The 25380-nt window shown below is 44.7% G+C and overlaps 1 protein-coding gene across 2 annotated transcripts; it reads left to right on the top strand.

Annotated features, from left to right (window-relative positions):
* The first annotated feature begins 11076 nt into the window (after positions 1-11076).
* PYROXD1 (pyridine nucleotide-disulphide oxidoreductase domain 1) lies at positions 11077-24571 on the top strand. Of its 2 annotated transcripts, none has more exons than XM_083700586.1 (12): positions 11077-11607; positions 12170-12250; positions 13020-13139; positions 14482-14610; positions 15524-15597; positions 16381-16541; positions 17400-17500; positions 18385-18523; positions 19419-19531; positions 21364-21486; positions 22191-22328; positions 23465-24571. In XM_083700586.1, the coding sequence occupies exons 1-12, from the start codon at positions 11518-11520 to the stop codon at positions 23711-23713; spliced, it is 1518 nt and encodes a 505-aa protein (XP_083556712.1). In that variant the 5' UTR covers positions 11077-11517; the 3' UTR covers positions 23714-24571. The 2 variants fall into 2 exon arrangements, with proteins under 2 accessions (XP_083556712.1, XP_083556711.1); XM_083700585.1 differs by having other exon boundaries at positions 11082-11607; positions 16381-16553.
* The last annotated feature ends 809 nt before the right edge of the window (positions 24572-25380 follow it).

Genomic DNA, 25380 nt, shown 5'->3' with positions numbered 1-25380 from the left:
CACTGGAAGGACAGATCATGAAGCTGAGGCTCCAATACTTTGGCCAACTCATGAGAAGAGAAGACTCCCTGGAAAAGACCCTGATGCTGGGAAAGATGGAGGTCATAAGGAGAAGGGGATGACAGAGGACGAGATGGTTGGACAGTGTTCTCGAAGCTACCAGCATGAGTTTGACCAAGCAGCGGGAGGCAGTGGAAGATAGGAGTGCCTGGCGTGCTCTGGTCCATGGGGTCATGAAGAGTCAGACACAACTAAACGACTGTCAGGGAACTGCCATCGGAGAGTCAGGTGGTGGAAGGGCTCAAGGAGGCTAGGAGAGCTTTGGATGCGGAGGAAGGAACCAGTAGGGGGAGAGGGAGAGTTCCTGCAGAAACTCAATCGGAGGAATGGCTCCAAGAAGTTTCCAGTGAGAACAGCGGGGAGGGCTCAGGACCTCCGCTGGGGACGCCCACTCCACGGAGGAAACTGTCACGCAGAGAATCCAGAAGGAGAGTTTCCGTCAAGGAACTCTTATGTTGGCGTAAATTCCGGAAACGCCCACTGACGGATTCTGCCAGCGATTGAGGTAGCCACGCACCCATGGCTCCTCGGACTGGGAAAGTTTAGGAACTGATGGTAAAGCTTGGAGGATTTAAATGCTTACGCACGAGCAGCCCCCTTTTCCCATTACAACGACTAAGCAACAACAACAACAAAGCTTTGCCCCCCCAATAAAAGAGTTTAACTTTGCCCCCCCGCCAGGTCAACTTTTGAGTCTGGACTTTCACTTTCTGTATGACAACAACCCAAATTTTCAGACATAGTGATTTCTTCAAGAAACACACCATTGTGATGTCTGAGGTAGCTTTACTTAGAAAAGCAGCCACTGAGGAACTCACAAAAGTGGACTCCACAGAACTTTAAATTACACAGGTGGATATAGAGGTATTCCCTTGGCTTAGATTTACACACACATTGAAATTAAGTCACATTCTCCAAGGAAAAGCATGCCTGCATTATCAGAGCTGGATGCCAGATTCGGCAAGAAAAACAGGGTGCCAACTTTCTATCAGGCTAGCTCAAGGCTGAGCTTTTCCAGCACAAATATTCTTGAAACATTCTTAATGCAGTCTGAGCAAGCAGATTCTCCTAACATGATCCTTAATGCAGTGTGGGCAAGGGGAACCAGCAGATTCCCCTTACACGTTTATTTAGGTGAATGGATAAGGCTTGCACAGTGGACCATAACTCCACCACAGATGGAGTTCATTTGAGTTATTAACTCTGCTCCTTGTGGAGCCTTTTCCAAGTTGAACGATAAATTACTTATCGTTATCGATAAATTACTTATTCACAACACACCTTCCAACTTTCCAGCAAAGCACTAAAAGATAGTTTACATTTTAAAATAACGGCTCATGAGACGTGATGACAAAGGGAGAAGGAAGATAGAGGGCAAGGAGAGGTGGATTCTGACTCCTTTGCACTCTCCCATAACAGTTATACAGTAACCAGTTGGAATGCTCACTGCATGAGACAGTTCTGGGAGGGGAGAGTTGGTCCAGCCAAGCTAAGGATGTGGCCCCACCCCAGCTATCTAATTTCCTGGGCTTCCTCTGATGCAACTGGGTTGAATGGCGATGACATGGACAGACAGTTCTGAGAGAAGCTATGGGACAGTAGCTAAGCCAACAGGGTGGGTCACTGTCTCACCTTTCCCTTGTGTGCAGCCAAATGGAATAGCTACTGGTGGAAACAGTCAGAGCCAACTAGACTATGGCTCAGACCTTAGAGGGGTCCAGTGCTGACCTTTGAAGGACACAGATTTATACAGATTAGTTTTTGCTGTATCGTATAAATTGATGATACTACTTCACTTTTATATTTTGGAGAACATGGCGCTGTGGGTTAAACCACAGAGCCTAGGGCTTGCCGATCAGAAGGTTGGCGGTTCAAATCCCCGCAACAGGGTGAGCTCCCTGTTGGTCCCTGCTCCTGCCCACCTAGCAGTTCAAAAGCACATCAAAGTGCAAGTAGATAAATAGGTACCGCTCCAGCAGGAAGGTAAACGGCATTTCCGTGCGCAGCTCTGGTTCGCCAGAAGCGGCTTAGTCATGCTGGCCACATGACCAGCAAGCTGTACGCTGGCTCCCTCGGCCAATAAAGCGAGAGGAGCACCGCAACCCCAGAGTCGGCCACGACTGGACCTAATGGTCAGGGGTCCCTTTACCTTTACCATTTCTACAAGACTTCTGTTTTTGAAAGCTGGAAGTCGGTGATTTGGGTGTGTGTTTGCGTGTGCAAATAGTTAACCTTGCCCCTTAAGGCACAAAAAACAGTGCTAGGAATGGAGGAGATAATTTGCAGGTGATGCCAACCAGTTTCCCAGCAAGGCTCTTTCTTTCTCCCTGCCCCGCCCCCCCCCCCCCCGGTGTACCCAAATGGGATGGCCGCTAACGTTCCTAGAAACCAAACTGCTGCCGAGTTAAAGGGAAGGGTCTTGTTGTCTTGAAAATGCATGTCAACAGGGTACAGCATGAGTTATTTCTATTTTTTTATTAAAAGAACTTATAAGCAGTGGCGTAGCGTGGGTTGTCAGCACCCGGGGCAAGGCAAGTAATTTGTGCCCCCTAACCCGTGGATTTGCGCCCCCTAACCCTAACCCCCAGATGTTGCACCCGGTGCAGCCGGCCCCCCTGCACCCCCCCACGCTACGCCACTGCTTATAAGCGTAGTTTTATTTTTAAAATCAAAGCAATTTACAAGCGCGCGCACACACACAAAATCCCCATAAAATTGGAAACCAGAAATCACCACCTAAGTATTACAGAAGTTTTCTTCCTTAGGGTTGTATCTAGTGCTAGTCCTCAGCAGAGTAAACTATGACTAAAAGGGCAGACCCACCCACAAGGCAGGGTCAGGGCCGGATTTAGGTTTGATGAGGCCCTAAGCTACTGAAAATAATGGAGCCCAACAGCAAATTGTCTCTGTTTTTTGTGTTGAATATATGCTATATGGTAATTTATGGACCTAATAGGTATCTAAAGCCATTTGAACATAACAAAATATGTATTTTATTTGTTTTTTATCTTATATTTTGGAAATGTACATCCAGTTTTTCCCCCCTTTAATTATTTTTGGGGCCCCCAAGAGAGTGGGGCCCTAAGCTATAGCTTGTTTAGCTTACATGTAAAATGGCACTGGGCAGGGTGAAGCAGCTGCCTCAGGCGGTGGAAACACAAGAAATCTCCACTGTTTCCACCATGGCTGGAACACCCCACTCTCAGTGAGTTTCAGTGAGAGGGAGGTATTGTGGTGTGGTGTGTGGTGTTGGCGTTCATCTTCTCCGCCCCTGGGGTGAAGACAATCGCCAGGGCCTTGTTCAGCAAAGGAAAGGCATTCCAATGCAAGACATTGCTGCTTGTCTTCCCCACTTCTGGGGCAGAGAAGTACCAAGGCTATGAGGAATGCAATCCCCATCACGGAGTTCAGTGTTTCCCCTCAGGTGGCAGAATGGGCTGCTCCTGACTATTAACCTAGGTTTATTGATTTCAGTGGGGCTACTCTGAATTGGTCAGACCAACACTTTGAATTGTGCTCAGAAACATACTGGGAGCCAATGTAGATCCTTTTGGACTGGTGTTATATCGTCTCCCCGGTGACTCCCAGTCACCAGTCTAGCTGCTGCATTCTGGATTAGTTGTACTTTCCGAGTCACCTTAAAAAGTTAGCCCCACGTAGAGCGCATTGCAGTAGTCCGAGCGGGAGACATAAGTATAAGGCAGCTTTCTATGTTCCTTTTTTTAATAAATGGTTTTATTAACAATTTCAACATAACAACATATCAAAACATATATCCATTATTTTCTCCCCTTTCCCCCCAAACGCTCCCTCCCCTCCCCCAGAGACTTCCCTCAGCCCCTCTCTCTGATTTCTTAGCACATATTATTCTCTGCATGTTATAAATTTGTACAAATTCTTACCCTATCCATCTACCATGTTATCAATCGCTAAATTTGTGTATGCTTATTCAAAACCTGCCAAGGAGTCCAACTCATTTTGTTGTCTTTTTAAATAATTTGTGAAAAGTTCCCATTCTTCTTTAAAGTCACAGTTCATCAATTTCTCTTGCCACTGTTCTTTTGTCGGGGTTTCCTCATTCTTCCATCCTTGTGCTATCAAGACTCTTGCCGCTGTTGTTGCATACATAAATAAATTATTTGTTTTCTTTGGCAGGTCTTGTCCTACAATCCCTAACAAAAATGCTTCTGGTAGGCAACTTTCTATGTTCCTATTCGGGACACATTGTCTCCCGACTATGTGTCCTTAGAATTGCAACCTTTGTTGAACTTACCGTATTTTTCGCACCATAGGGCGCACCGGACCATAGGGCGCACCCAGTTTTTAGGGGGGGAAATCAAGAAAAAAAAATTTCCCCCAGCCCCAAAGAACAGCGTACAGGCTGCGCACAACCTCTCCCTGCCGGAGGGGTTGCACGCGGCTATGGCACAAGCCAAGGCAGTGAGCAGGATGGATCCTGCTCGCTGTTTTGGCTTCCCCTTTAGCCCCGTGCAGCCTCTCCTTGCCAGGAGAGGCTGCGTGGGGCTAAAGACTCCATAGCCCCGTGCAGCCTCTCCTTGCCGGAGGGGTTGCGCGCAGCTATGGAGCAAGCCAAAGCAGCGAGCGGGATGGATCCTGCTCGCTGTTTTGGCTTCCTCTTTAGCCCCGTGCAGCCTCTCCCTCCTGGGACAGGCTGCGTGGGGCTAAAGAATCCATAGCCCCGTGCAGCCTCTCCTTGACGGAGGGGTTGCGCGCAGCTATGGAGCAAGCCAAAGCAGCAAGCGGGATGGATCCTGCTCGCTGTTTTGGCTTCCTCTTTAGCCCCGTGCAGCCTCTCCCTCCTGGGACAGGCTGCGTGGGGCTAAAGAATCCATAGCCCCGTGCAGCCTCTCCTTGACGGGAGACGCTGCGCAGGGCTTTCCTGGCTTTACTGGGAGGTGGGGGGATTCACCCACCTCCCGCAAAACCGGCAGAAGCTGCGCAACTCCTTTAAAGAGATTGCGGCTTCTCCTGGCTTTTCTGGGAGGTGGGAGAAGGGACTGATGCGGCCAGTCAGTCCCTTCTCCCTCCTGTGGAAAAGCCTGCAAGAGTGCACGGAGCTTGTGTGCAGCTCTTGGGGGCTTTTCCCGCCTGCCTCCCCCCTGCATTCGCTCCATAGGACGCACACACATTTTCCCTTGCTTTTTAGGAGGGGAAAAGTGCATCCTATGGTGCGAAAAATACGGGTACATTACACTGAAATCAGTGGGAGAAGTTGGTCATGATTTAATGCACATTCACTTCTATGCAAAATAAGTGTAAATACGTCTAGATCCAATTGAATGGCTATTAAAAATAGAACAAGTAAAAGGGGTTTTCTTCCCAATGAAAGGAGATGTTTTTCAAGGCAGAAACTACATGTTGGTATTTGTACCATAGCTTCTTTGCTTTTGATCTGTTGCAGCTTAGGCCACGATCCTAGACATTCATACTTGGCAGCAAGTCTGAATGAACTCAGTGTTGCTTACTTCTGAGTAGGCATACAGAAGATATCAGTGTTGGTCAACCTACAACACCCACTTGGGAACTGGAGATGAGCACCTGGGAAAGAGCAATGACCGAGTCCATGTATTGCAAATTTTGCTGGCAGAATCAATTTGTGTTTCCCCAGACAGAAACAAGTAATGCCAAGTGACATTGGTGCAGTTTGATAACAAAGAGCAAAATAGAACTGTCAAGAGCCGCCTCCTCACAACATGATAGATGATGTCATCTCTGCTTCGGAATGTCTCCGGTGAAAGGGCCGAGAATTGGTGGCGGTGGAGGGGCAGATAAAAACAAAAAGGAAATTGCAAATAAGAATGGCAAAGGCGCTCCAGGGTGCCAGGGATTTCGTGCTTAAAAATATCAGGGGGAGATTCCCTTTGAACACTGACAGTTTCGAGATTGCACAGAAGCAGACAGGGAATTAATTAAGGAACTGGAGAGAAGACGGGCAGCCACCACCACAACAACAGTGCTGCCTCTTCAGCAGTAGGCAAGAAAGGAACAAAAAAGGAACATACAGGTGGGTAATCCCTTTGGTAGTTGATGTGGAATACAACTCCCATCACACCGGATTATTGGCCATGCTGGCTGTGACTCATGGGCATTGGAGTCCAGCAACACATGGAGGGAACAACGTTCACTGCCCCGCTTTAGTAGGACCAAGGAAATTCTTCAGAATTCTTCATTGGGCAAAAAGCACTTAAAAGAACACAGGGTGCTTGAGAATGGTGGTGGAATTAAGGCACTTAAGCCCAGGGATGGGGGACCAGGGAACATTAAATGAGGAGTAGAGAAGCTGTCTGCACCCCCCCAACTTTAAGAGTTTCATGGGGGCGCAGAACCAAGCCAGATAAACAATGGTTTATTCATTTTGGGAATATGAATTGTATCCATCCTACAAACGTAATGGAGTAGCAGACCAAATTCTTTGAATATACAGAATTGGCTAAAATGACCTATAAAATTAGAGAACAAAAAGGGACAAAGTTTGAAGAAGAGTGGAGTAAATTTGTTGCATATATAAGACTTAATTGTAGAAGTTTAAAAACTGTAGCAGGGTTAATATAAATCCTGTGATGTGAATAGAGGGTAAATAAGAATCTGCAAGAGAAGAGGTAAATTAGGAAAACTGAAACAGGGAAGGAGGGAAGTCTGGGCGCGAATTTGTGCAGGGTAAATAAGACAATACAGAATGTTGATTGTAAAAGATTAAGTTTTATTTATGTTTGTGAAAAAACTCAATAAAAAGCATTTTTTTTAAAAAAAAAAAAAGACTGATTTGTGTTTTATTGAAGTGAGACACCTTTTAAATTTTGTACTACTAGCATTCAAAAAGAAAGCGAGTTGGATTTTCCCAAACTTGATAATACTTACCTAAATTTAGAACAGAAGGTTTATTCTTAGTTTGCGCCCAGTTCTCTAATTTGTTACGGTTATTTTGAAACCTGGTTCTGTGTTCTGAAACTTTAGCTAACCCTCCCAGTTTGGTGTCATCTGCAAATTTGATGAGCATCCCCTCAATTGCTTTGTCCAAGTCACATGATGAGGAACCATTAGTGAGTACTAATGGTTCGGCCATTCAACCAGTTACAAATTCACCTAACAGTTACCTCTTCAACCAACATTTTACCAGCTTCTCTGCAAGAATATCATGGGGAACTTTGTCAAAAGCCTTACTGAAATCAAGATACACTATGTCCACAGCATCCCCCTGATCCACCAAGCTTGTACCTCTATCAAAAAAAGAAATGAAATTGGTCTGGCATGTCTTGTTTTTGAGAAACCCATGCTGGGTCTTCGTAATCACAGCATCCTTTTCTGAGTGCTCACAGACCAACCGATGAATTATCTGTTCTAGGACCTTTCCTGGTTACTGATGTCAAGCTGACTAGTTGGTAGCTGCCTGGGTCTTCTCCGTCCCCACACCTTTTAAGATGGGGACAACAGCTGGTAGCCTCCAGTCTGTGGGGACCTCACCTGTTCTCCAACACTTCTCAAAGATTATAAACAGAGGCTTGGAGATTGCAAGCACATATTAGTACCTTTGGGAGCAGCTCTTAAGGCCCTGGAGATTTCAATTCATTTAAAGTAGCTAGGTGCTCACATACCACATCTTTTCCTATACAGTGGTACCTCGGGTTAAGTACTTAATTCGTTCCGGAGGTCTGTTCTTAACCTGAAACTGTTCTTAACCTGAAGCACCACTTTAGCTAATGGGGCCTCCTGCTGCCGCCGCACTGCCGGAGGCCGATTTCTGTTCTTATCCTGAAGCAAAGTTCTTAACCTGAAGCACTATTTCTGGCTTAGTGGAGTGTGTAACCTGAAGCGTATGTAACCTGAAGCGTATGTAACCCGAGGTACCACTGTACTGGGCTGCAGTTCCCTCCCTCCCTCATTTATTCTGTTTTCACCTGGTTGGGCATTGCTTTCCTACTGAGAGAAGAGGGCTATATGTGAGAAAGCCCATTGTTTTTAATTGTTGGTATCTGAATCAATAGGTGGGGGAGAGGAACTGCATTAGGAATACTTACATGGCGTGTCCTGAGAAGACCAGAGCTGGAAGACTACTACTACTACTACTACTACTACTAATAATAATAATAATAATAATTTATTATTTATACCCCACCCATCTGGCTGGGTTTCCCCAGTCCCAACAGAACATTAAAAACACGATAAAAGATCAAACATTAAAAAATCCCCTAAACAGGGCTGTTTTCAGGTGTCTTCTAAAAGTCAGAAAGTTGCTTATTTCTTTGACATCTGATGAGAGGGCATTTCACAGAAAGGGTGCCACTACCGAGAAGGCCCTCTGCCTGGTTGCCTGTAACCTCACTTCTTGCAGCGAGGGAACCGCCAGAAGGCCCTCGGCACTGGACCTCAGTGTCCAGGCAGAACGATGGGGGTGGAGGTGCTCCTTCAGGTATAATGGCTATGGGCCATTATCAGTATTACTGTTCTATTGTCACAGCAAACTTCCCCTATGCAGTAGTTTTCATGATGTGTGGGGAGAGGGGAGGCAAGGAAGACCCCCTGTGCATCTGGAACTTGTGTGTTTGCTATGGAAGAGAGCTACTGCTGAAACATATGGCAAAACAGAAAAAGAGAGGAGAGAAAAACTTGGCTGATTGCTGCTGTCAGACTAAAGTGCCTACTTATTTTTTGTCTGCCTTTCTATGCACAAAGGTGCATTTGGCTTTCATAGTTTCAGACCAGATTCAGCCCTTGCAAAAGTCTGAAGGGTCCATTTTCAGCAAAGCCCACCTTGTACAGCTTTGTCCAAGGAGGTCTGACTTAGGCTCTTTTTGCCCAAACTTGACAGAACCACAAACAACTCACTATGATAGAGGACTGAAATGCATCAATTTGCCCTTGAATGAAATTTCTTTTGACTGTCCTATGTTGATGAGAAAAACTTCAGAGGTATATTTCATCTCTTAGAATGCATGCCTGTCCAATTTCTTGTATTATTCAGGTCAGGTCGTTTGTGTTGGCAGCAGGGGCTGCAGGTGTAGAAGAGTAATATTTAGTTTATGGCTGAACTGTCTAGCAATTTCTTGGATTGGGAAATTACATTCAGCCCTGGAAAGCAAACTTGCTCTTTAAATAATAGAAAACAAAAGAAAAGCCATTTATGACTAACAGCTGTCGCTTCCAGGGCCATAACTCATTTCCTGATATTGTTTTCCACTCGCCCACCTCTGAAAAGTAAAAACTTCTGCCTCTACTGGGCAAGTTTTCTTTAGAGGAAAAAGAACACTGGAGACTTGTGGTCTGTTTGCAATAATGCATGTCTTCTTGTTTTAAATCTTTACGGGCTTTCTCTCACCAAGCCTGGATCTTGGCATCCAGGGAATTACCTTTTTTATTTACCTATTTTTCTTCCACAACCAACACTAAACGCCATTGTACATATCTAAATATTTTACCCCGGCATCCTCTTGCCAATAGATACATGAAGGGGAACATTCCTCAAAGTGCAGCTTCTCCTGTTAAATGAAATGAGAGACGCTTTCCCTGACAAACTTCTGCCTTCCAAGCAGCTTTGGGCCAAATTGCTTAATGGTTAGAGTGTCAGGTTTGCAGAGTCTGATCTAGGAAGATTCACCTTTAAATCCAGATATCCTGAGGATGAGCCTGGTAATTTGTACTGTTTTCCCATTTGCGGGAGAATGCAAGGGAGGCAATGCTATCAATCTCAGCCTGCCTCTTGATATGTGGAAATAATGAATATAGGATGTGACCATCTACCCCCTGAAACTGCAGCGAGGAGATGATGAAGAAGAAGAGTTTGGATTTGATATCCCGCCTTTCACTCCCCTTCAGGAGTCTCAAAGCGGCTAACAACCTCCTTTCCCTTCCTCCCCCACAACAAACACTCTGTGAGGTGAGTGGGGCTGAGAGACTTCACAGAAGTGTGACTGGCCCAAGGTCACCCAGCAGCTGCATGTGGAGGAGCGGAGACACGAACCCGGTTCCCCAGATTATGTGACTGCCGCTCTTAACCACTACACCACACTGGCTCTCAGATAAAAAACAAATTGATATACAATGCAGGGTTGATGTAAGCCACGGTCTTTCCAACATCTGTTTCCCTGCAATGTGGGGGTAGGAACTCTGGGCTGCATTTGCTAAGGTTCATCTAATCAAATGCCTTGTAAACCTCAGCAGAAGGGAAAGCAAACACATCGCGCCTGTTATAAACAAAATCTCTCCTTTATCCCTTATGGGGTATCCAAGAGTCCGTATAGAGTCCTTACGTGGGTTCCCTATTGGTAGGAGAAAATAACAGAGGCCAACCAGAGAATATTGAGAAGCAAAGCAGCTTGTAAGCCTGATCTTTATTGAACTGTTGCAACAGGACGCTCCCCTCCCATGCAGGAAAGGAGAAGGACCCAGAACCAAGGTGTGCCTGCCCTTATATAGAGATTTTAAATTTCCTGCCCTGGAGCTCAAGACCACCCCTCCACACATCATACATACTGAAATATACTCGGAGTCGAGAGTGGATTTCATGCTCTTTATTCAGCTCATAGTGGTAAGGAAGAATGGAAGTTCCCCCAGAATGTCTGCCTTATATACATTATTTACACAATGAGCCCCACGTGATTGGCTAATTCAGGGATTCACCTGTAGAGGCCAATCAGGTTGCAGATTCACTGCCACCTGGAGCTGGGTTGGGTGGCTCCTGTGGACCAATCAGACTGCTGCATTCTGGATCCTATTGTTCTAGGACCAATCAGACTGCTGCATTTTGGATCCTATTCAACTCAGTACGTAACACATACATTACGCCCTTTAGGATTCTGGCACATTTTGCCACCATGCAACAGAAGAACCCTGAATTCATCTGACACCCCTTCAAAGTCATCTACAATAGCGTAGCGTAGTGGTTAAAGTGCCGGACCAGGACCTTGGGAGACTAAGGTTCCAATCCCCACTCAGCCATGAAACCCACTGAGTGACATTGGGACAATCACTGCCTCTCAGCCTAACCCGGGGTTGTTGTGGGGAATTACATGAGAACCAACAGCACCACTTTGAGCTCCTTGGGAGAAAAAGGTGAGAAATCTATTGCAAAATTAAAATAACATCTGCAGCACTCAGCCTATGCTCAAAACCACCCTTTCCTCTTGGCGACAATTTTCGTATAATCTATCCAATGCAAAGCTCGGCTTCCAAAGTCAATAAATAAATCCAGTCCCTTAAATCTCCCTTTGGCTTCAAGCCATAAATCTTCTGCGCTCCTTTAGTTGTAATATAAACGCATGGCCCGTAGGGGGCAGCAGAGAGTCGTATCTGTTCTTCTGGTCACGCCTCCTCAAGCGGCAAACGCCAAACGGAAGGTTTAGGAGCCTCGCGGCGACTCGTAGCCAGGCTACACCAACGAAGCGCGTGAAGAGTCGCGCAGACGAGGAGGAGGCCGGAGTCTCGCAGGCCGGAGACGCGGCTATGGCAGCCCAGTCGCCCCAGCTCGCTGCCCGGCGGAGCCGCTTCGTTGTGGTGGGAGGTGGCATTGCCGGAGTGACGTGCGCTGAGCGGGTAACGTACAGTCCCAGCGCCTCAGAAACCATATACGCGGTCTCTGCGCATGCGCCCTCTGGAACGACGTTTGCTGAGCGGCTGAAGTAGCGGCTTCGCGTCTTTGCGCATGCGCCCTCTTGCCTTTTCCCATTCACGCCTTTTCCCAACGGAAACTTCCTGGTTGTTTCATAGACGTACAATGAAAAGATGGGTGTGCGGTGCGTAGCTTCCGAGGTGGCTTCCCACGGTTCCCCGTTAAAGGCAACAACGCAGAAAGCAAGCATTTTAGTGTAACTTTGATTAAGCATTAGTCTACCCATTCCCCGTCCCTAGGACAAGATCTACCATGTTCCAATAATGCATAGCATGATTTAACATAGGCTTTTTCCTTGAACAGTAAGAAAGCTAAAAACTCCCCACTGTGTCTAAATAGGACCTATGTTTCAGAGGTAGGATGCTAATACCAGTTATTTGGGGAAGGGGGGGTAGATGAATTTAAATAATTATCTGTTTGGAAAAATGTAGGTGTGACTTGCTCGTTTTAAAAATAACTTATAATATTTTCTACCCCTTTGAACAGCTGGCTACAGAGTTTCCTTCTGATGATATTTTATTAGTCACAGCATCTCCTCTTATAAAAGCAGTAACGAACTTCAAGCAGGTGAGAACAGAACTAATAACTGCTTTTGGGGATTTGGGGAAAGGTGAAGTAATCTACTCTGCTGTTGTAACCCTGTTTCAGTGGCCACTGCAGGCCCAGTTTTCCTGTAGCAGTGCCCACTTTTAATACTAAGATTTAGGGCCATTCAAAGAAAGTACTTATTTGCATGGCACATAGATGAGCTGCAGGAAATTTGCTCCCATTGGATGTTCCAATGGCCACCAACTTGGACAACTTTCAAAGGCAAATCCATGGAAAACAAAGTTATCATTGGCCACTAGCCATGATGGCTATGTTCTCTTTCCATTGTCGGAGGCAGTATGCTTCTGAATAACTGTTGTTGGGAACCACAGGTGAGGAGAGCATTGTCACACTTCGTCCTGCTTGCAGGCTTCCCATTAAGAGCTGGTCCCTGGGATAACAGGATGCTGGGTGAGATTGGCTTTAAGGATGTGTTTGTGTGTGTTCTCCTTTGCAGCTATTGCTGCTGTTTGCAGGTCCCTGCAAATATCTAGGACTGGGAAAGACTGAATTTCCCCAGTTAACATGTAATCAGTAGCAGCATCCCACTGCTGTTGCAGCTGTCGGTCCAGCTATTGGGTAGGGGTATGTGTTTTCAAACCAGACCTAAGGGAGTGTCATCTATGAAGGTTGCCTTCAGGGTTGACAAGAACCCGAGGGGTTCTCTGGTGCATTTGTGCATCAGTAGATTTTGGTTAGGAAGTTGTCTTGCACCTGAAGGATATTTTTGTTTGTTTGTTTTTGACAGGTTTCCAGGACTTTAGAAGAATTTGATGTTGAAGAACAAGCAAGCAGCATCTTAGAAAAACGCTACCCTAACATTAAGGTTATTCAGTCTGGAGTAAAACACCTGAAGAGTGAAGAACATGTAAGAGGACCCTTCATCCTTTTGTCTTTTTCTGGAATGAGAAATGGCTTTCTCTTTCCAGGATGAGAGCGGAGATGTCTTGATATGAAAAATCAAGTCTCATGTAGACTAGTTGACCAACACGGTCACCTCCAGATATTCCTGCACCGGTGGAGTCAGGTGATTCTAATCTACTAGGGTATGGCCCTGTCAGTAGGACTTACACATGCACTGGTTTACAACCTATAAAGATGAGATGGGAGCTGGCTTTTCATTAAGCTGGTTGTGGCAGAAACTAATGCATGCACACTGGGGCAAGGTCCACCCCCGCCCCAGGCCAGGAAGTTGAGGGTGGGGTTTCCAGAGCAGGTCTTCGATGCGGTGTGAGAAACTGCTGTTGTCGGGAGCAGATATTGGCGATGCAGTTGATACGCCAGTCAGCGCTTGTTGAATTTTAATACCCAAGTGATGTCTGAGTGAGAGGAGGGATCCATTTTATTGCATCAAACCAGCTCTTAGGAGCCAGGAGCATAGTCGAGTGCTTTGGAGAACATTTGCAGAAAGTCCTACGCTGCCGCCCAGAGGAAAGGTTTTCCTATTTGTGTTCCTCTGTGTGAATTGACAGCCTGAATCTTAAGTGTTTGCTCATCCAGCTGCATTGGAAGCCGGCTAGCTTGCAGACTTCCTACTGAAGAAGTAGCTTTGGAGGTATTGCTGGTGAACTACAAGAGGGGGAATGGTGCAAGGTATCGCAGGCAGGAAGTTCTCACTGTCAGTGGCGTAGCGTGGGGGTGCAGGGGGGGCCGGCGGCCGCACCGGGCGCAACATCTGGGGGTTAGGGTTAGAGGGCGCAAATCCACGGGTTAGGGGGCACGAATTACTTGCCTTGCCCCGGGTGCTGACAACCCACGCTACGCCACTGCTCACTGTTCTTTCTGGAGCTCTTTGGAGAACATGTGGGAAATTTGCTTCAGGTTCTTTTTTCCTAGCTTCTTTCATTCCATTCTCCTGTGCACAAATGCTTCTGTTGCTTAAGTTCAACAAGCATTGAAGCCGATCTGCACAGGACAGGGGCAGTTCTTCCTTGTTTCAATGTAAAACCGCCCCATCATAGAACTGTAGAGTTGGAAGGGACCACAAGGGTCTTCTAGTTCAAGCTCCTGCAATACGGGAATCTTTTCTCAACCTGGGGTTTAATGAGATTAATGTAGAGTGAGGATGGGGAAACTTAGGTCCTTCCAACTGTACAATTCTATGAGTCTATGGGTTGTTTTTTTTAAAAAAAGGATCAGTGGCATGCTGTACTGGACCCTTCAAAGATGTCCTTCTCTTCTTTCTTTTCCATTTTATAACATGGTTGCAGAAAATAATCACAGAAGCCGGTCAGGAGTACATCTATGAAAAACTTTGTCTGTGTGCTGGAGCAAGGCCAAAGCTGATTACTGAAAGAAACCCCTTCGTGTTGGGAATCCGCGATACAGACAGCGCAGCGGTAATGCTGTTTGTGTGCTTTCAGCACTCTCTGACGCAGACATAGATTTATAAATTTGGTGAGGTCTAAGCCAGAAATAACCGTGCAACACAAAGTGTGCCAGGGTCATTCTCCCAGAACACATAAAAAAAGAGAGGGTTTTCACTATCTTCCAAAAAGTCAAAAGGGAACACCTCTGACAGGCGTTTCTAAGCAGAGGAGTTCTGCAGCATTGCTTAATGGGACAGAAAAATTGGAAAGAAATGTAAAATGTGGAAAGAAAGACAACCACAAGAGAGAGAAAAGAAGATTTTGCACATACTTGTAGCCCAGATTGATAGATAGCACTGCTTTTATTCAGCTATATATATATATTGCCCCCAAATAGGGAGCCCCTCCCTCTTTGTTTTAACTGGTGATTAAATTTGGTTTGTTTTGGGGTCAAATGGGGTCAGCTCTGTTGCAATAACAGAGGAAGGGCCACAGTTCAATGGTAGAGTATCTACTTTGTACATAGTTTGCCCTGGGTTCAGTTCCTGGCAACTCCTGTGGGACCAGAAGAGACTGTTGTTCATAACCCAAGGTTGATGATCCTGAGCTTGGCAGGCCAATTGAGAGCCAGTGTGGTGTAGTGGTTAGGAGTGGTAGTCCACGTAATCTGGGGAACCGGGTTCGCGTCTCCGCTCCTCCACATGCAGCTGCTGGGTGACCTTGGGCCAGTCACACTTCTCTGAAGTCTCTCAGCCCCACTCACCTCACAGAGTGTTTGTTGTGGGGGAGGAAGGGAAAGGAGAATGTTAGCCGCTTTGAGACTCCTTAAAGGGAGTGAAAGGCAGGATATCAAATCCAAACTCAAACTCAGTTGAATCACTCAATAGATGGCAGCTTCTTATGTTACTAAAATGATCTCTCTGTCTGTCTCTGTCAAGTGCAGGAATTTCAGAAACATCTGGCAAGAGCGAAAAGAATAACCATTGTGGGAAATGGTGGCATTGCCCTGGAATTAGTGTACGTAAATCTTCCTTCTTTTGAAAAATAAGTGAAGCTAAGAGCTTTATTATTATTATTCTGCTGGGAGCTGCCCAGAGTGGCTGGGGAAACAGAGCCAGATGGGCAGGGTATAAATAATAGATTACTACTATTACTACTACTACTACTACTATTACTACTACTACTACTGTCTTAGCTATAGATCTAATTTGAGCTGCTATTGTACATCCATGCCTTTTTGGAACGCTGAATGCAGTGTGAGAACTTAACATATTTTTTTTTTAAATTTGCCATGTTTGCACGTCACATTAAACCCTAGTTAAAATGAACTATGATTTAATGTGAAGTAGCAGTGCTGAAATCATGGCCACTTTGCTCCATGCCTGGTCCTGCAAGGAAACAAGCCATGGTCTTTGGGGTGTTTTTTCAATTGTCCAAACACCGGCTTTGTGGCTTGTCCCTCTCCAAAACAAACCACGAGTGGAAGCCAGGGTTTCTCTTGGCTTAGAATTTTATAGTTTGTATGGAGAGAAACAAATTTGGAGGCCAGGTTTGGATGACACACCAATCCAGGCCGTGACTTATTTCCTAGCAAAGTAGCAGCAGTGGAGGAGGAGCAAAATACCTGTGATTTCAGGAGCAATCACTAGCCACTGCTTGTTCATGTGAAAAATAATGACATGTAAACCAGGTTGCTTTTTAAACTTTTTTTCTTTTCTTTTTTTTAAAAAAACCCCACCTTAATTACAGTAACACACCAGAAACAAAATAGCTTAAAAATAATAACAAAACTCTTTTTAGGTACGAAATCGAAGGTTGCGAAGTCATCTGGGCCATCAAAGACAAAGCGATTGGGAATACTTTCTTTGATGCAGGAGCGGCTGAATTCCTGATCCCAAAGCTGAGTGTCGTGAAACCGGAGCCTCCGATCGCTTGTAAAAGAACAAAATATACGACTGCAGGTGAAGTACCCGGTACTGTACAGTGGTATCTCTGGATGCAAACGGGATCCGTTCCGGAGCCCCGTTTGCATCCTGAAGCGAACGCAACCCGCGTCTGTGCATGTGCGGGTCGCAATTCACTGCTTCCGCATGTGCGTGTGACGTCATTTTGAGCATCTGCACATGCGCAAGCGGCAAAACCTGGACGTAACACTTCTGGGGTCGCCACTTCCAGGGTTGTTACTTCCAGGTCGCCACGGAGCGTAACCTGAAGACGCTCAACCTGAAGCACATTTAACCCGAGGTATGACTGTAGAGCATCTCAGGCATTATAAAGTGGCTCTTGCGTGATATCGGTTTATATTGTATGAAAACTGTTGCATCGGCCCAACCATTCACACTTCAAACATTTGCAAACCGTAAGAGATGGAGTAGCGTTGTAGCTGAGTTTGTGGAGTGGGAATAGCTGCTGCAAGAACAGGGTGGGAAGTTTGGTTGCACTCGTAATAAGTGAAGGTAAAGGACCCCTGGGCAGTTAAGTCCAGTCAGAGGTGACTATGGGGTTGCAGCACTCATCTCGCTTTCAGGCTGAGGGAGCCGGCGTTTGTCCACAGACAGCTTTCCGGGTCATGTGGCCAGCATGACTAAATAAGGAGTACAGAAGGACCTTGTACAGAAGAAGGACCTTGTAAAGACCTCATCTGGGGCAACCCAGTCAGATGGGTGGCATATACATAAAATAATAATAATAATAATAATTAACAATAAACCCTGCCTGGCTGAGGAGAGGCTGTATTGTCTTTGTACCCAGAAAATATATAGGCTGCCTGTACTTGCTCTATTGCATATGTTCTTATCTCTCTCCTCCTTGTCCCCCAGGAAGTGAGATACAACAAAGTGCTGCAGGAAACCTGGGGGAAATCGGCAGTGCCTTAGGCCCTGACTGGCACGAAGGCTTATGTCTTAAGGGAGCAAAAGAGGTATGGCTGCTTATTCTAAGCCCCCTTTGGGTGTTCCCCTGTGCCCCATTAACAATCAGGAGCTTTATATAAAGCCCTTCTGGCAGAGGGTGTTTACAGAAATAAACTACGTTACAAGTCAACATGCAGAACGTACCCCAAGTATGGGCTTCTTAACCGTTTTTAAAGAAGGGCAATCTGACCTTTGTTATAAAGTTAAAATAAAACACTTTACTGATAACTCTGAAGAATGGCAACTACCAAAATCACAGGTTGGACTTTGGCAAGCTTAACTAGATTTTGTCTATTTTTGGAATTGTTATATATTGGAAATTAATAAAACTATATATTTTTAAAAAGGAATCATGTTACTGGGAGGCAGTGAGACCCTTGCCCTACCGCTTCATTCCTGCTGGCTTTCTATATCTTGGGCAATTATGTCTGAAAAGGGGAGTCTGTTCTACATTCCTAGGCTCCCTCCTTGATTTAGAGGCACGATCAACCAGGACTCAACGGAGATACATTTTTGGTCAAGAGCCACAAAGGAGTTTATCCAGACCTCTTATTTAGTATTTTCTTAGGGATTTGCAGAGTGACTTTTAGGGCATAGCCCTCATGAGTCAGTTTTCCTACATAGTGGGTAATAAGCAACATTAAGAAAACAACTTTTAAATCCAATACGCCAAGAAAGTTTTCAGAATAGAAGCTTGTAACTAATCCCATGCCAGATCACACCATAAAAATCACTTGAAAGTTTGCAGCAAGCTGAATTGACCAGAAAGTAGAGCATCAAAAACGTTAATAAACTTTGGCACAAAACTCATGAGTTTGTTAACGCTCACACTGTAGGAGTCGCACATAACTTAAGTAGGGAAGGTGTTATGCAATTATTTGTTATTTTTCAGCTGTCCCACAAAGTTCACATTGAAAGCCTTTGCGAAGTGAAGAAGATCTATCTCCGGGAAGAGTTCCAGCAGTCAGAGAAGGTGTCTCTGGCTTTCCCCACAGTTCAGCCAGACGAGAGGAATGCAGAAATGGATGAAGGTAAACAGCGTGTCCAGAAGAGTGCAAGACTTTTTTTAAATGTATGCAACTACTGCGGCCCGTGTTTTGTTAGCCCAGAAATGGAAAACGAGCGAGGTCCCAACCAAAGAAGAATGGCAACTCAAGTTGACAAAATATGCACAACTCGCAGACTTAACATATAGAATAAGAGAACATGAATAACATACGTTTAGAGAAGATTGGAAAACGTTTATTGAATATATGGGAAATAATTGTGTACAGCTGGAAACGCTGGCAGCAGCAAGATAAATTCAACAGTGTAAATAAGTTTTGAAGGATGCAATAATGGAATACTGAGTGGTATAGTTTTTTGTAAATTATGCAGGGATTTATGATATGTAAAATGAACCCTGGAGAGAGAAGGGAAGTCATTGATATCTTAAGGATGTAAAATGAATATTTAAAACAGAAAATTTAATTTAATTATATCTATCATCTATCTATCATCTACCAATCTTCCTGGAGATAATATATATATATATAGAGAGAGAGAGAGAGAGAGAGAGAGAGTGTGTGTGTGTGTGTGTGCAGGACAGATCGGGGTCTTATTTGCAGAATGAAAGCATGGCTTACAAACTCCTCTCCCATTTGTGCCTGGCCCCGCTGGCAGATGGGCCTCAAAAGGTTGAACAGAATAGAGCACGGCCCTCAGGGTGAAAGTGGTTCCTCATCCCTGGTGTCCAGCTGTCGCTCTCCCAAGTGTATCATCTTAAGGAGGCTCTAGGGGGCCACTAGAAGAATTATAGCTCCCCCTGCCTGCAATCCAGGGCAATCGCAGTGGAGGAACAAATGAATATTAACACCTGGAAACTTCTGATTCTGTGCCTAATCCACATAACCTGGACTGTGTGTGTCTGAACTTCCATTCTTCCAGAGAGGTGGCCGGTGTATGTTGAGTTGACCAGCGGGAAGATATATGGCTGCGACTTCATTGTCAGTGCGACCGGGGTTGTACCAAATGTCCAACCATTCCTTGACGGCAATAATGTAAGGATTAACACTGAGAATATGAAATTGTTTTTCTATGCAAGGCTTTTAAGGATACAACAAAAAGGGCCAACCCATTTAAAGTACTATTAATATAAAATTTGGGGTGGGTATGTCCCCTGAGAGATTGAGCTGTGCAGTATGCAGTTTATGGGTACCTTAATTTGAACCGAATGAACGAAATGTTACGCAGCTTAAGAGAATCCCCATATCTTGTAGAATTTGGCTTCCTGTGTTTTCCTTTTAGCTCCATTAGTAGCACCCATTTCCTAGTACGTAATATCAGTGTAACAGAGAGGGGAATCTTTCCATACCCGAGGGCCACATTCCCTTCTGGAAAGTCATCCAAGGGCCATATGCCAGAATTGGGTTGAGCAACAGATGTAACTTTTTACTTTTGTACCATAGGTTGCGGGTGGTGCTGTGGGTTAAACCACAGAGCCTAGGACTTGCCGATCAAAAGGTCGCAGTTCGAATCCCCGCAACAGGGTGAGCTCCCGTTCCGCGATCCCTGCTCCTGCCAACCTAGCAGTTCAAAAGCACGTCAAAGTGCAAGTAGATAAATAGGTACCACTCCAGCAGGAAGGTAAACGGCGTTTCCGTGCAGGGCTCTGGTTTGCCAGAAGCAACTTTGTCATGCTGGCCACATGACCCGGAAGCTGTACGCCGGCTCTCTCGGCCAATAGAGCGAGATGAGCGCCGCAACTCGAGTCGGTCACGACTGGACCTAATGGTCAGGGGTCCCTTTACCCTTTATCGTAGGTTAGATTCTCTGCACACTTGCACACCCCATTTGTAGCCTCCATTCTGGCAAGCTAGAGGCATTATCAGAGTTGAAGGACACATTCCAGCCAGGCCAGAACACTGAAGAAGGGTATGAAATAGGGCTGGTGAGGGCTCTGGCTTGAGTAGATCATAGACTTATAGAGTTGGAAGGGACCAAGGGTCATCTAGTCCAACCCCACGCAGGACTCTTTTGCCTAATGTAGAGCTTGAAGCCACAACCCTGAGATTAAGAGTCCCATGCTCTGCCAACTGAGACCCAGAGGGCAGCATGTGGAACTTAACAAACCCCCTCATTCTGGGAGTCTGTGTTTGGGAAATCTTTGTTCGTAGCACCACCTTTAGACTCGAAGTCCTGTGTCCTTCCCGCAGTGTGGGTGCTAGTAAGCCCTGCCTCTTGTTTGTCAAACTGCGGTCTGAATATTTGGGGCAGTTAAGAGTCCTTTAAAAAAAAAATTATTTAAGATAATTATTACAAAATACAAGCAAAATACTGCAAATACATACATACATATATATTTCCGATAAGCACACATATACAAAAAAGAAAAAAGGAAGAAAAGAATAAAGGAGAAAAAGAAGAAGAAAAATTGGAAGAATTTCTTCTAAATTTATTCTACAAATATCTCAATAATAAAATTTCATTGATTGACTTCCATCGCTTACACTGCACTTCCTATATACATTTTAAGCAAAATTGTATCTGTTATTCCGTATTTCCCCCATACAATCTCATACAAATATTCTAATCAATAAGTTTTCAAAATCTTTCATAAATCTATTCTAAACACAACCAATACCTTACACTTAATCTTTGTCTCAAGAGTCCTTGATTGGAGAGGATGTGTGGCCAGAGACCTGAGATCTTTCCAAGGGCAGCAGCTCTAAGGACTGGGATACCGATAGCTAAATTGGGATGGGCCAAAGGGTGTGGCTTCTTCATAACAATACCCTTAAAAGACACATACAAGCCCCCAACCTCAGATCTTATTAAGACCAGCAAAGTTATGTTTTTTGCAGAAATCTGCATTTACCTCTTAAATGTTTAGTTTGTTCTAGGTGAAGATGGGGGTCTGACAGTGGACAAATACATGCACACTTCTCTACCAGATATCTACGCGGCGGGGGACATCTGCACTACGTCATGGGAGCCTAGTCCGGTTTGGCAGCAAGTAAGGCAATGTAGATGGTGATCCCTGTGTAGGTTTAACGAGATTTCCCCATGGTAATTTAATCCCATCAGTGTATTGCCGGTATATAATTAGCCAGGGCTTTCTTCTTGTTCACGTTGTCCTAAACACATTGTACATCTGGCAGTTCAGTTAAACGACAGAATAGAAGGGAATGCACACCTGCCTTAAGTATCAAACTTAGGGGGGGGAATTGTTGGCCAAATCCACAGCTGGCCAAAGGACTTTGCCCCAGTTTGCAGAGGATGCTAAATAAAGTATCTTGAGCTACCAGAAGTCTCCAGGTGACTGTAACAGCGATACGTTGTAGCGACTTCTACAGCCACCTGCAGAAACTCCTGTCCTATCCGCCTGTTGTCTGCCAATCTACAATCTTCATTCATCTTCCATGTGTCCTTGGGGTTGGAAAATTGGAAGTGAAGAGGAATAGGATTATTATTTATTTGAATATCCTGGGAAAGGCATGCCGAACAGGATCATTTCAAGCAGTGATGTTTTTTTGTGTGTGGATCCCATATATAAGGGTAACTATCAATGCTTCCCATACTTTTAGCAAGGGCTGTACCTTATAGTAGCTCTCTGATAAGCTGAGCACTTGAAATTGGGCTCTAGGAAAACATGCTCATTCTTCTAAAACGCTTGCAATCTTGGTGCATTGATTCCCATATCCTCCTTTTTTTTTTCAGATGAGGCTTTGGACCCAAGCTAGGCAGATGGGATGTTATGCTGCAAAATGTATGGCTGCTGATACTTTAGGGGAACCTACAGACATGGACTTTTGCTTTGAACTGTTTGCTCATGTGACAAAGTTTTTCAATTACAAGGTAATGAACTGTGTATAAACGACTGCAATGATTCACTGTTTTGGAATGGCTTGATTGCAAGGGATTCCATTTTAATTCTGCAGAAAGCTACCACACCTAGCTTTCTCTCTGCACTGATGAGCAGCACACTGGTTTCCTTCCCACCCCCACTCCCCCCAGCATGTAGCACAGTTTCAGAGTAAAATACTGGACTGCAAGATGTCCAGAGACTGCTTTCTGTCAGTACAGTATAAAGGTAAAGGTACCCCTGCCCGTACAGGCCAGTCATGTCCGACTCTAGGGTTGTGCACTCATCTCACTTAAGAGGCCAGGAGCCAGTGCTGTCTGAAGACATTTCCGGGTCACATGGCCAGCGTGACGAAGCTGCTCTGGCAAGCCAGCACCAGCGCAGCACACGGAAACGCCGTTTACCTTCCTGCCAGAGCAGTACCTATTTATCTACTTGCACTTTGATGTGCTTTCGAACTGCTAGGTGGGCAGGAGCTGGGACTGAAAGACGGGAGCTCACCCCGCCGCGGGGATTCGAACCGCCGACCATACGATCGGCAAGTCCTAGGCACTGAGGTTTTACCCACAGCGTCACCCGCGTCCCTCGTCAGTACAGTATATGATCCTACAAAAGGAAATCCATCCATAAGCAGCAGTGTCTGGTTAGCACAGGACTTACCATGTTTAGGAATTCATAAATGCAGATTAGTCTCTACCAGTTATTACCCTTGAAGTGTCTTCATATAGCTTGCCTCAAAACGCTGTAATCCAGATTCTTCCATTTCCAAAATCATTGCAATTATTTACTGCAGGTATGATTGTAAATTGCCCTACTAATATCGCCTAATCTTCAATAGCAGTAGGTTTAGATTTCCATAGGTAGGCCATGATTTGTGGGTGCTGTATCACTGTCTCGCTTGGGAAATATGCACAGCTCAATTCCTCGCGATAGCAAATCTCAAGAGTACATTTATGTAGCTAAAACCTAATTTCACCACATGGAGCTTCCTTTGTAAAAGATGTAGAGGCTATTCTCAAGGCACACCCAAAGCAAATCAGTACTAGAGTAACTAGATTAAGGCAGAGGGCTCTCTTCTGCACTACTTGGACTCTCAAGACTACAACTTATTTTTTTCCCTTTCCTCCAGGTGGTGCTGCTGGGAAAGTACAACGCGCAAGGGTTGGGCTCAGACCATGAACTGATGCTCAGATGCACTAAAGGGCAGGAGTACGTCAAAGTCGTGATGCAGAATGGGCGCATGCTGGGAGCAGTATTGATTGGAGAAACAGACCTAGAAGAAACCTTTGAAAACCTGATTCTCAACCAAATGGATCTGTCACGCTATGGGGAAGATCTTTTGGATCCAAGGGTAGACATAGAGGATTACTTTGACTGAACATAAAAAAGTGTCTGTGACTACTTTTTTTAGAAATAAAAAGAGATAAGGTTCCCCTAGGCAGACTACACACATAAAGATAGATGACTGTAATTTCCTTAAAAAGCATGGTTATGGGTGCTTTCAGGCTTTGCTGCTAAACATGGTCTACCAACATTCAAGCACTGAACTGTGGGGAAGTGTATTATCTAGTAAAGACTTAAGATGAGGCATTGTAAAGTTCAACCAGATAAGGTTAAGCCACCTTTTGTGCAATATAAGGTTCAGCGAGGCTTACATATTGAATATTTTGTATTTTACTTGCATCATTCAAAAGCAGTTTACATAAATATATAAAGATATAAATATATAAAGATATAAAAGATATAAAAGAAACGATTCAATTATTTTCAGTTTAAAAATTATAGGCATAATTTAGCCAAAGTTTAAGCATTTTGAAATGCTTTTTTTAAAACAGCAGTGCTTATTTCTCTCTCTTTCTCCCCCCCCCCAAAAAAAAAAAAGGTTTGGAAATACTGAAACTTTGGATAGATTGTGACTATCTATTTGCTGCTTTAAATTATTTTTCTAACTATCCTGGAGGCCATTTTCACTTATACACAGATGGGCTTTATCCCCACCCCCTGGCAGGCATGAATACTGGAATACTGCAGCCAGTGATACAGAACTAAACATAGGTCTATGAGGAGGGTTCCTCAGGGTCTGCTCAGTAGAGTCCCAGGACATGTAAATGGTAAGTGAGAGAATCTGTTGATTCATCAGCTTTCAAAATGAAATTTCAGGACTTGGATAATGCTGGGATGACAATTTAAAATGTATTTTTATTTTGAAAAAATAAAAAACTTCCTATAAATTGAATTGCACTGTAGTGTTCTGGGTTGGTCAAGTAACTTTGCTTGGGAGAAGAAGCTACCCAATGAAGGTCACTTTAAAAAGAGTAACTGTTCTGCTTCATTGGAAGTAGTTAGGTTCCCACTATGCACTTTGCCTCTATTACAGTTTGTCACCAGGTTTTACAATACAGCTGCCTCTGGAAACAGCCCAAGGTCCATTCAGTTCACTGTGGCCAAAAACATTGCCATGCCCCATTTGTCAATTCTAGTGCTGAGACATTTATGCCCTTGCAGGTACCAATGCCCCGCTTTTGAATTACTATGTACTTATATTTAACTGTCATGCTCCAGCTGCTGATGGACTTATTCACACACTCTTCATTTTCCTTTCAGAAAAATTATACACCGCTTGATTGTAAAAATTCAAAGCAGTTCACAAAGGATAAAACAGTAAAAAAAATAAATCACAACCATACTTTAAGACATACAAAAGTTAAAATACTAAGACAATTCTAATTACCTCAGTTTTCTAAGTATCATGGTACCCTTGCCTGAACAAGAATGTTTTTAGCTAGTGCTGAAGAGTGCAAGTGAAGCTTGGGGGCTCCATAACTTTACAGTGGTACCTCGCAAGACGAATGCCTCGCAAGACGAAAGAGTTTTCCGTTTTTTGAGTCGTTCCGCAAGACGAATTTCCCTATGGGCTTGCTTCGCAAGACAAAACGTCTTGCGAGTTCTTGCGACTCTGTTTCCTTTTTCTTAAAGCCGCTAAGCCGCTAATAGCTGTGCTTCGCAAGACGAAAAAACCGCAAGACAAAGAGACTTGCGGAACGG

Source organism: Podarcis gaigeae, assembly GCF_964106915.1.
Source record: "Podarcis gaigeae genome assembly, chromosome: 10".
Lineage (NCBI taxonomy): Eukaryota > Metazoa > Chordata > Lepidosauria > Squamata > Lacertidae > Podarcis > Podarcis gaigeae.
Note: the sequence above shows the minus strand (reverse complement) of the source record. Positions and strands in the feature narration are given on the sequence as shown.

What these genes read in the sequence shown, in the direction of transcription:
- PYROXD1 (XM_083700585.1), top strand. Translation starts at nt 11,518, where the DNA reads ATGGCAGCCCAGTCGCCCCAGCTCGCTGCCCGGCGGAGCCGCTTCGTT. An exon ending in GGCATTGCCCTGGAATTAGT is followed by an intron (nt 15,598 to 16,380) that starts GTACGTAAATCT and finishes AACTCTTTTTAG; the next exon opens with GTACGAAATCGAAGGTTGCG. An exon ending in GACTGCAGGTGAAGTACCCG is followed by an intron (nt 16,554 to 17,399) that starts GTACTGTACAGT and finishes CTTGTCCCCCAG; the next exon opens with GAAGTGAGATACAACAAAGT.